We start from the raw sequence: 12,634 nt of genomic DNA, 5'->3' as shown, positions 1-12,634 counted from the left end.
CAGCACATGTTTGATTAGGGCTGCCAAATCACTCTTATGAATTCACTTAGTGCAAGGCTTTGTACGGTTCCAAATATTAATAGCGCATAACACTGGGACCTGTGCATAAATTGCAAATTACGACACAGAGTGCTGGAGTAACTCAGCAGGTCAGGAAGCATTGCTGGATAACATGGATGTGATGTTTCAGATCAGGACTCTTCAGATTGATTGAGGGAAAAGTGGAATAGAAGAGGGGCAGGACAAAGCCTATAGGTGATTTCACTTTAAACACACAAGGTTTTTTTAATGCTTTTTAATGCTTTTTTGATATATCTGCTACGCTTTGTCCTGCACCTCCTCTCTTCCAGGTTTGTTCCCCCTCCTCCTTATAACCAGTTTGAAGTAGAGTCCCAACTCAGAACGTCACTTATCTATGTTCTCATGGCATGCTACCTGACCTGGTGAATTACTCCAGCACTTTGTGTTTTTTTGTAAACAAGCATCTGCAGTTCCTTGTTTTACATGTTAATTTTCAGTGATTTGTTTGCAAAGCCACCCAGATCAACACCTTTCAGTCTCTCAGCATTTTAAATTACTCTGTTTTTTAGTTCTATTGTTGTATCCCTGGATGCCTTTGGGTTAAGAATCACTAAAGGTTAGGTCAAAGAGTAATTTCAATGAAAGTCTTCATATGAAATACCCTTTCTGAGGGGCTTCAGGAGAGAATTTGAACTTGGTGAACTGTAAAGTAGCATGCAAATATTGGAGCAATGTTGAGCAATTATGATAAAAAGTTCGGGGAGCAGATGGGCAAGGGTAAGGAAGTGCGCAAACTGGGCACGGGACTTACACAGAGACCAGAGGAAGCAGCGTGGGAAGTAATGGGTTTCGAGGATGGTACTGGAATAGGGAAAGTGGAAAGCCTGTGACAGAATTTTGACTTTAAGGCATTAGGAATCAGCTAGAAGGCCAAGCATTTGCTGCATATTCTTGTAACTGTAGTAGCTTAAGAACCAAGCAGTAGCTTAAGAGCCAAAAGCATCATTCTACTGATGACTATTTTTTGTTTGCACTACTTCAGATTGCACCACAATCTTTGCACCATTCTGCTGTTTTACACATAACATATGTATGTTTATCGTTACAATGTATACTATTTGTTCTCTGAGCTTCATTTCAACAAGGATTTTCAATGTTTCTTGGTGTACATGACAATAAACTCATATGAACCTGAGGTGGCATTGCTTGCATGTGGTATAGTGAGATTATTTCCTAATAGTGAGATAATTTTCATAAGGAGCCTGCAAACTAAAATTCACCAATTCACAATTCAGCAAACTAAGTGATCCCCTCAACATAACCATTCTTAACCACAACAAAGTTATTCAGTCAGTCAGGAGATCCTACAAATTCTTGAAGGAGTGCAGCGTAGACTCACCAGATTAATTCTTAGGATGGCGGGACTGACATATGATGAAAGAATGGAACGACTGGGCTTATATTCACTGGAATTTATGATGTATGGGGATCTTATAAAAACATATAAATTCTTAAGGGATTGGATAGGGTAGATGCAGGAAAAATGTTCCAGATGTTTGGGGGAGTCCAGAACCTGGGGTCACAGTGTAAAAATAAGGGGTAGGCCATTTAGGACTGAGCTGAGAATAAACTTTTTCACCCAGAGAGTTGTGAATCTGTGGAATTCTCTGCCACAGGCAGTGGAGGCCAATTCATTGGATGTCTTCAAGAGAGAGTTAGATATGGCTCCTAGGGCTAACGGAATCAAGGGATATGAGGGAAAGGCAGGAACAGGGTACTGATTTTGGATGATCAGCTGTGATCATATAGAATGGTGGTGCTGGCTTGAAGGGCTGAATGTCCTACTTCTACACCTATTTTCTATGTTTCTAAAGTGCATAACCCTCCTGGCATCCTGCTGTACCAGCTCACCTGCTCTGAATAACACATAAATGAATTCCTAATCCAATTTAATGGCTTGCTACAAAATCTCTGTACTTCCTGATGAGAGACCTCAACATAGCACATTTCATCTGCGAGGATCTCATCTCTGCAGATGTAAACAGCAGAGATTGCTCTGAAATATCTCATGAGATCAAAAATTCCTTTCAACTCTGTCCCATTGTTTGGATCTATCAATCCTGTAGCCTTCTCCTGCAGATTGTTCTTATAATGGAATTTGTCATCCACTTGTTTATTTCAATAATCAATATTAAATACATCCATCCTCATTTGATGTCTCAAAATTATACGGTTGAAACTCTGAAAGTTTCAGATTACAAAGCGTTCACTTGAATAAAATCCTATTTACATTGTTTTTGGCGATTCAGATTCAGAGTTAAAGTAATTGAATAATGGTGGAATGTAATCTATATCAATGAAACTGGAATGTGACCAATTACCTATAATTGTCCTAAATTCTTTTGTGTTTATGAATTGCGTATCCACAACATTCAGAGTTTTAATCCTCAATGTACTTTGGACAGCTTTCCTCCAGGAAATACAAAATAATGAAGTTCTCATCAAACATGTTCACAGTTTACTCTTATTTGGCTGAAATAACATTAGTCCTGAAACAGTCATTGGCTCGTCATAAGAATGTTTGCACTATTCTTGCCTGATAAATTTAGTCTTTGCGTCTTTGTAAAGCCAATAAGGTTAGCAATACTTTGATTGCTAAAACTATCTTAGTGTGTGATGGGTTGGGTAGCTGGAAGTAGAGACAGACACATAGAGAAAGCCAATATTAAAATTGCATTGCTACAAACTATGCTGCAAGTTCACAATTGCCATTTACTATTTTTCAAAGAAATTGGAATGAATAGCTTACGGTAGAAAGACACTGTAAGATTTTATTTCAAAGCAAACAAGATAACTTTGTAATTCTGCCATGGTTCTTCCAGCAGTATGATCCAATATCAGAAGAATTCCTGTGAAAGGTCAAGAAATTGTTAGTATGAGTTAAATTCTGTCCAAATTGGCACATTTCTTTGTACTGTACTAACCATACTCAGAAACCTGGCTGCACCCATGATGAATTTATCACCATTGTAAAACTGGTCATACATAAAGGTGATTATTCTGAAACGTTCAACTGTACAAGCTGGAAAAACAGGGATTGTACGGATGAAAATTACCATAGACATTTTTTTAACCTAGTTCTAGGACAGATAATACAATTTGTTAATATGGAATTATCTTTTTGGGGGAGCATTTCTTTGAATGCCTTTTGTGTTTCTCTGGCATCCAGCCTGCTCAAATAAGTGCAATGCCCAAACTTTGCCTGTATACAGCGATCTGGAAATGGTTTTGGCTCCAATGCAATCCAATCTAAGTTGGTCTTGGTAATGACTCACAGAGAACTATTTTTCACTAATGCTGCAGGTTCCTCAATTGAGTTATTTAAAGGGTCAGATACATCTGAGCTACATTCTTGGGCACAATTCTCTGAAAACAAACTTCTTGGAAAGAGTTTGCAAACTGAAGTCTTGTCACCATGTTAGCATGTGATTTTAGTAGGATTCCCTTCAACATTTAAAGGCTAGAAACACCAAGAGTAAAGAAAAGATACGTGATTACCAGTTCACAAGATGAGAAATAATGGTAGTCTTCCAACATTGAGGTTTCTGGCCAGGCACTTGAATCGCCCAGGCATAGAAGACAGTGGACGATGTGTTGATAACTGAGATTAGCATAAATGGACAATTGATGAAAAGCATAGACATGGGCCAAAGGCCCGCTTCAGTGTTGCATGGCTAAATAACCCCTTACAATAGAAAAATCCTGCCAAGGACTTGGGGCCCTGTAGTAGCCAGTGCAGGTTTTCTGTCCTCAGAGAGGCTAATGCCAGCTGTCTTCCAACTTGTGATCATGCATTCAATGTTTGTCCATGTTCCCGGAAGCAGCGTTCTTCCAGCTTTCCAGCCGTAAGGGCTGCTTGTCAGGTCTGAGCTGTGAGGATACAGGCAGGTAGCATGAACATTTCAAATGGTAATGTCTGCTGTTCCTGAAGCAAAATAACTTTCAACAAAAGATCCTGATAGTCGAGAGTCAAGAGAGTTTTATTATCGCATATCTCAAAACGGAAGAATGAAATTCTTACTTGCAGCAGCACAACAAATATCCAAATATAGTACTCTGTAAACATCATAATAAACAACAAAAATAAGTTCAGTATATAAAAACACAAACAATAATAGTGCAAAGTGCAATAGTGCTATTTTTTGTACATGTGTTATTAAACTGGAGGGGGAGGATTGTCATTTGGAAATGTTTAAACTAATCTGGAGGGGTTGGGACCCATGGTAGTAATGCACCATATGAGAAAGCTGAAGCAAATATAGAGATTAAAGCAAGCAACTTCATTTGGCAGGCCAGGCAGAGGTGAGACAGGGAGTGTGGAAAGCCTTATCGGCTAAACTGCATTTACATTAATGCAAAAAGCCTCACTGGTGAGCAGCTGAACAGAGCATAGATCAGAACACGGAATTGTGATGGTTGTGGTATGGGCAGGAATGGCAGCACAAAGTTCTGCGGTACCAGTGCTTCCGATATGAGAATGGTGGAGGTATGAGACAAGGGGGAGTTGTATTATTTATTTGGGAGAATGGCAGGGAGATATACTGGTGAATCAGCCAGCATATATGCAGAACTGAAATAAAAAAACAGGTAATCAATTTGATGGGATTTTACTATAAAGCCCTTAAATAGTCAGCGGAGGCATATATATATATATAATAGGGAAATCACAGGTAGGTGTAAGAATAACAGGGTTGTACTAGTAGGTGATTAAATATTGACTGGGTTGCCTAATATTGACTGGATAGTGTTGACTGCCCAGTGTTAAGGGATTAGATGGGACAGAATTTGCTACATGTGTCCAGGAAGGTGTCTGAAACTATATGCAGATGGCCTTACTAGAGAATGGGCTCTTAGGAACTGAGGCTAGGCAAATAGTTGACGTATCGGCACGGCAGCAATGTGCAACCAGTGACTATAATTCTGTTAGTTTCAAGATAGAGGAGGTAGTTGAGGCACGTACTATACTACAACATCTAAAGGACACTTGGATGGGTGCATGGGTAGGAAAGGTTTAGAGGGATATGAAGCAAATGAGGGCTGGTGTGACTAGTGTAGATGTAGCATCTTGGTTGGCATAAGCAAGTTGGGCCGATAGGGCATGTTTCTGTGCTGTATGACTTTATAGTCATATGCATCCAATTCTTCCTCTCCACTAAATTAAACATAGAAAAATATACATGAATGTCTGCAGAACAATTTTGCTTTGAACCCCATTGCATTTTAAACCTTTAATTGACATGCTATTAAGGAGAAAGATGGTCATGTGTTGCTGCAAGTCTCCACCTAAATTAACCATCATAAACAGCTTAGTAAATGTCATTGCTATCATATACCACTCTCTTTTTAAATTGACCTACTTTTCATTGTTGCCAACAGCAAAATAATCTGGAACTAGCAGAGGCGGTTGCATTCCCAAGAGCTTTGAGAAACTTAAAGTCATCCATTCTTACTGACAAATATTATGAGATGTAGCTTCTGTAAGGCAGTTACTTTCTTAATATGATGAACTCATTATTGAATGTTATTTTGAAGTGATTTTATTTTTAATGAAAATACCAATCGGCGCATTGGAAGATACGTATTCCAGTTTCTATGGCAATTTGATTAATTCATGTATATATTTAGGATTTTTCAATTATGTTTCTATGTAATTTGTATTTAGTTAATAGTATTGAGTTTGTAAAGAATAATATTAAATACAGTTAACTATATTTCTACAGGACAAACAGAAAATAAAAGAAATACTTTCATGTTGTTAAATGGATATACTCGTTACAGATTCATTTGGAAGTTTATGAGGAAGGTTGAGATTTGCACTTTTAAATAGATCAAGGAGCTGTGAGTTTCTGCATTAATAAGATTTTACAGCAAAGTAAATCCTAATGTTGTTGACTGAATGCAAAACCTCTGTCAGTTGCATTAGTATTAAATGGAATTTAGAATCTGTCAAAACATGCTCAATTTAATGCAAACAATTCTATCCTTAGAAAGACATATTTTATGCCACAATCCTTTTATAATTCTTTTTTTTAATTGAAAATTAAAATGTAAAAGCATAACTTTGGGTATAGAATGTTAGAGAATGTACAATCATGACAGAAAATTCAATATATATTACAACACTTAATGATGCGATATTATCAGTGAATATCCCCGCTCGAACATTATGACAGAAAAAAAAACTGATGAAGCAGCTGCAGATGCTAGGTCTTGGGACATTATTCTAAGAAGTCAAGAGTGTTTATTGTCATGTGTCCCAGATAGGACAATGAAATTCTTATTTTTGCTTCAGCACCATAGAATATAGTAGGCCTGAGTTGGGATGACTAAAAACATTCAGAAAGATAACAAGGGCAGCACAGTTTGCAGTAATTTGTTGTTGGTAAATTTTGCTGAAACATATTGTAAAACACTGAAAATTGTGGCATTTGTTCCTGCTGTGCCTTAAAGTTTCTAGTTAAAATAATTCCTGAAAACCATAAATACATGAAATCTGTTTAAACTGCTCCTCTGAATTGGAGCTGAGTAAATTAAATGCAGAGAACTTTGACGGAAATTTATTTGCATCGATGCTCAGACTTCCCTTAATTATTCTAACAACCCGACCCAATTTTATTATTAATCATCCAATCAATCTAATTCAATCAAATGTCAAGTGATGGAAAACAACACTGACAGTGCTATTATCATGCATCAACAAACCATCCATGCCCACATATTGATGCCCACTTTGAGTTTTACGGACAACTTTGTTCCAGACTACATTGCAGCCTTGGTTCACGAGCAAAGGATGTAAATTGTGGTGAATGGACTTGACATTATGGTAACATTTGACAGAGTGTGGTAACAAGGACCACTGGTAAAATTGAAGTCCACTGGCGTCAAGGGAAAGCACGCCTAACGATTAGAAATATATTTCAAACAATTCAGGATGATTTTTTGCTGTAGGAGGCATCAAGACCTCTGATGCAGCGTTGTGAAACTGTGGAGTCTGTTCTCTGCCATGTTGCGTCACTCTTAAATATCTTTCAGATCATCGTGGATTGCACTCATAATGTAACTCCTATCTAACCAGCTATAACCGGGGTTAATAGCCCACTAAACCAAGTTCACCACAGATATTATGCACCATTTAATAAGGTAGTTAACCCTGGCTGTGGTCTGAAATCACTATACAATGCATAGGCAGAACTGCTGATCCATCTTTGGATATTATGCTTTTCAGCCTCCACTGTTTCTTCTGTTCAGGATGTTGCTAATGTTTGCAGCATATGCAGCACTAAAAATATTTTCATTTATAAATAACATCTTAAGCTTTTTCAAATGCGTGTCATTGGTGAGGGACTTTAATTAATAAACCAGTGAATTGGAAACAAAATAAACTTTTGTTTATTGATAAAATGGCACAATAGTTGTACTTGATATTTTGGAAGGTGTCAATAATCCAGGGTGTTGCCAACATTCCTTCAAATATATATTTATTTTATCTTAAAATAATTAATCTGTATTAATTTAAAAAAAAGGATAATTAAAATATATTCATTTCATAGGGACTATTTTGTAGAAGAGCTAATGGATGAAGATGACAAAGACAAGACAAAGAGGTGAGACTTTATGTGACGTTTAACAGAATAAAATCAAAATAAGCATGATCTTTGAATTATTTATTTGAATGGATGACTGCAACAGAAATAAAGTAACGGTATCAAAATAGAAACAGGCATATTGAAATGAAGTGCTGGATCTAAAATTAATTGTAAAAAGTGTTTTTTCTGAACTTTCTTAATAAGGAATGAAGTAGCACTAAAAAAGAGATGGCTGAGTGGTGGCGAGTTAGAGATATTTAAAATTGTAATTTGTTCTATAGTTTAATCGTTCAAGCCACCTTTCTTCTTATGGATGTATTGCAGAGCGCAGGTTTATTAAAATATGGGCCTGATCCAATCAATATGTTCAAGAAAATTATTTTATTGCACAATTAATGGCAGAAATATTTTCCACTGTTCAACAGTACCAGTCATATTCTGCTGTTCCTGACAACAGCGATAGGTCTTGATACAATTCAACTATCACTACAATTTGATGCAAGGTCCAACCAATCAATCCAGGAAGCAAACGGTTCTTAAGAGAAATAACAAGCTGTGTCCTGATATCCCTTCTCCTGTTCCATAGCCCTGGCAACACCAGATAGAGGTGCATCGCCTCCAGCTTGGTCCTTGGCGCCATTTCCAACTCCATTCCAAAGTTCTCTCCATCAATGAAGAAAACATACTGTTATACCCATGATCAAACACACTGTCACATGACAAGTATTTCCTGACACATGACATGTCACCACAGCAAGCAATTTAAGCTGTTTAACATATCAACCATGATGTTACCAATGGTTTTTAACAGTTAGTTCCACAAATCACAAAATCTTGATATGTTAAGTAGATTGCATAATATCACTATTCTAAACTGATTACAAAGTTCTATGCTTTCTTCTGTATTATACTACAGAGAGGATGAAAACAATCAAGGGACTCAAACATAATATAGCTCCTTAGAGATTCATAAAGAGTTCAGGAACATTTTCTTTAATCAGAGACTGGTTACAAAGCAGAATGTGCTGGGAAAAGGAACAGATCGGGCAAATAACATACAAGCACACAAGTGAGGGAGGAATGGTAAGACAGAACATCGGGGCAAGATGAAGGAATGTCCCTCTGCTGTATATTCTATAATAATCTAATAGGTACTGTCCATGTTCTTCAGAGATGGTCCCTGATCCGCTGAGTTACCCCAGTTATTTTTTTTGTAAACCAGCATCTTCAGTTCCTTGTTTCTTCAATGTAAATCAAACCTACAGGTAATTCTATGTCAATGCAAGTTTCATGATATAAGTGCAAAGTTTTTTCCAACTGCCTCGCCCTGCTCATTAGGGGCGATTTACAGAGGCCGATTAGCCTACAAACCTGCAATTCTCTGAGATTGATTGAAAGAAGCATGAAAACACCCTTTGGCCCATTGAGTCTGTGGAATTCTCTGCCTCAGAGATCGGTGGAGGCCAGTTTTCTGGATACTTTCAAGAGAGAGCTAGATAGGGCTCTTCAAGATAGCGGAGTCAGGGGATATGGGGAGAAGGCAGGAACGGGGTACTGATTGTGGATGATCAGCCATGATCACAATGAATGGCAGTGCTGGCTCGAAGGGCCAAATGGCCTACTCCTGCACCTATTGTCAATTGTCTATTGTCTATTGAGATCATTGTTCACCCTTTCACACTAGTTCTATGTTATCCTACTTTCTTATCCACTACACACTAGGGGAAATTTAAATAGAGCAATTAACCTACAAACACGCACATCTTTGAGATTGATTGATTGAAAGGCACAGCATGGAAACTTTGAATAGATTTCACAAAGATGCAAGTTTAACACAAGTTCTTAATATTTTCATCAGACATTTTGTCGTTGATTAAAAGATGCAGCTTGGAAGGGTCTTGGGCCCACCTAGTCCGAGTGTACGGATTAGTACGGGTGTCTGGGGTTATGGGGAGAAGGCAGGAGAATGGGGTTAGGAGGGAGATATAGATCAGCCTTGATTGAATGGTGGAGCAGATAATGGGCCGAATGGCTTTATTCTGCTCCTGTCACTTATGACCTTATGAGATGTTTTCAAGAGGGAGTTAGATTTAGCTCTGAGGACTAAGGGATATGGGGAAAAAGCCGGAATGGGGTACTGATTTTAGAAGATCAGCCATGATCATATTGAATGGCGGTGCTGGCTCGAAGGGTCAACATTTCCCTGTGTTTATTATGTGGATTAGCAATTTACAGTGAGTAAAGTTTAAAGCCTATTGCTACAAATCACTAGACTCGCTCCTCAGAGAGGATTTTTTTTGAATAGCAGCAAAATTCACTATCTGATTATTTAAAAATTGCATCCTTGCCAATACTTTTGACACAATGGTAACATTTCTCCCAAGTGCACTATATTCCTAATTAGTATCTTTAAACACCACAAAAAGATTGACTAGAAAAGAGGCAAAAGAGAGAATATCGTATTATTCTTTTTATGTTAATTAATGGTTTGACCCAACTAATTCAATCCTTAGTCAAAACACTTGACTAATTCTCATGGTTACGCTGTACACCCAATTAGTGATTGCACATTTGTTAACCAGAATTATTCTACACTCAAAAACTCTTTTGCTGATATCTTCCAGGGAGCACAAGGTTTGATGGAATACATATATCATAACCATATAACCATATAACAATTACAGCACGGAAACAGGCCATCTCGGCCCTACAAGTCCGTGCCGAACAACTTTTTTTCCCTTAGTCCCACCTGCCTGCACTCATACCATAGCCCTCCATTCCCTTCTCATCCATATGCCTATCCAATTTATTTTTAAATGATACCAACGAACCTGCCTCCACCACTTCCACTGGAAGCTCATTCCACACCGCTACCACTCTCTGAGTAAAGAAGTTCCCCCTCATGTTACCCCTAAACTTCTGTCCCTTAATTCTGAAGTCATGTCCTCTTGTTTAAATCTTCCCTATTCTCAAAGGGAAAAGCTTGTCCACATCAACTCTGTCTATCCCTCTCATCATTTTAAAGACCTCTATCAAGTCCCCCCTTAACCTTCTGCGCTCCAGAGAATAAAGACCTAACTTATTCAACCTATCTCTGTAACTTAGTTGTTGAAACCCAGGCACCATTCTAGTAAATCTCCTCTGTACTCTCTCTATTTTGTTGACATCCTTCCTATAATTGGGCGACCAAAATTGTACACCATACTCCAGATTTGGTCTCACCAATGCCTTGTACAATTTTAACATTACATCCCAGCTTCTATACTCAATGCTCTGATTTATAAAGGCTAGCATACCAAAAGCTTTCTTTACCACCCTATCTATATGAGATTCCACCTTCAAGGAACTATGCACGGTTATTCCCAGATCCCTCTGTTCAACTGTATTCTTCAATGCCCTACCATTTACCATGTACGTCCTATTTTGCCAGGCAGCATTAGTGGAGAGATAGAAATAGTTAACATATCTTGTAAATGACCTTTCATCAGTAGCTTGTCGCTTTGAGCGTTTCCAGCTTTTCTTTCTGTTGAATGTATGTCAAACCATTGGATGAAGTTCAAAGTAATAAGATTGAAGCCATTTGTTACCTAAATTGACATATTTTATTAAAATGTAAACAATTATAGACATCAACATCCATGACTGTACACCAAAAAGAAAAGTATTGCTATATCAGAAGTACATGCATGCATGTCTATTGTCTATTGCCTATGACTGCCTCAAACTGTTTTAGACTGAACAAACACTCTTCCTTGAAAGGATGGAATAATATGTGTAGCTTTTTAGGGAGGTATTGCGGTCAGCTGTTAAAGGATCTCTGAAATGGTCAGTTTAAGAGCAATGAATGATAGGTAAAAGAATCTGACCTTGTGGCCAGCATCCACATCTGTGCATGAATAAAAATATAGAGGTTGAAACATAATATTTGCTGAAAACATACACAAAATCCTAAGGCAGGCATATACAATTATTTAGAAATGTAACAGTACATTAAATCAAATTCTAACCATAATTAGGCAGTTGCACATTTGTTTCAAGCATGAGTGTATGAATACAAAGGTACAGCTGACCTGTGCAGCACAGTATACATTTGATACCAGGGACTGCAATTTTATAGTTTTCTAATGTCACATGTGAGATAGTGAATTAATATGAGCTATCTCTGGATAATGGAAATCTCAAGAGTATCTTTGGAGCAGCTCATGTTTTCTAGTGTGGGATGATCTTAAAAGTTTAGTCATTTCACTCAATGAGAACGTGCATTAAATGGAAGGGAGAGCAGGCCAAAGAAAGGTTTAAACTTGGATTGTTTTCCTCACAACACTAGGCTGATGGCAGGCAGTTTAGAAAATTGTGAGGCATTTCTAGGATAAACAGTCAGAACTTTTTTTTCCCCCAATATGGAAAGGTCAAAGACTAAAGGTCACAGCTTTAAGATGAGTGGGCAAAGTTTAAAGGAGATGTACAGGGCAGGTTTTTACACAGAGATGGTGGGGGCCTGGAATGTGCTGCCGGTGGTGGTGCTGGAGGCAGATATGATAGTGGCACTTAAGAGGTTTTTCAATAGTTACATGGATATGCAGGGAATGAAGGGATATGAATCATGTGCAGGCAGATGAGATTTGATCAGCTTGGCATCAAGTTTGGCATTTTGGGCTGAAAGATCTGTTCCTGCTTTATACGGTTATCTGTTCTGTGTTCTATTTCTTGGTGAGACCACACCTGGAGTATTGCGTACAGGTTTGGTCTCCAAATCTGAGGAAGGTCATTATTGCCATAGAGGGAGTGCAGAGAAGGTTCACCAGACTGATTCCTGGGATGTCAGGACTTTCATATGAAGAAAGACTGGATAGACTCGGCTTGTACTCGCTAGAATTTAGGAGATTGAGGGGGGATTTTATAGAAACTTACAAACTTCATAAAGGGTTGGACAGGCTAGATGCAGGAAGATTGTTCCCGATGTTGGG

At 38.0% G+C, this 12,634-nt stretch overlaps 1 protein-coding gene across 2 annotated transcripts in view; it reads left to right on the top strand.

The window, feature by feature from the left end:
• LOC129698201 (neuronal PAS domain-containing protein 2-like) overlaps positions 1-12,634 on the top strand; it is a 64,102-nt gene that overhangs the window by 12,859 nt on the left and 38,609 nt on the right. For both annotated transcript variants that reach the window (XM_055637165.1, XM_055637163.1), the window contains exon 2: positions 7,632-7,685. In XM_055637165.1, the coding sequence (XP_055493140.1) occupies positions 7,632-7,685 (54 nt within the window). The remainder of the gene's footprint in view (positions 1-7,631; positions 7,686-12,634) is intronic.

The sequence above is a fragment of the Leucoraja erinacea genome, chromosome 6 (assembly GCF_028641065.1).
Source record: "Leucoraja erinacea ecotype New England chromosome 6, Leri_hhj_1, whole genome shotgun sequence".
Taxonomy (NCBI): domain Eukaryota; kingdom Metazoa; phylum Chordata; class Chondrichthyes; order Rajiformes; family Rajidae; genus Leucoraja; species Leucoraja erinaceus.
This window is presented reverse-complemented; position numbering and strand designations above follow the sequence as displayed.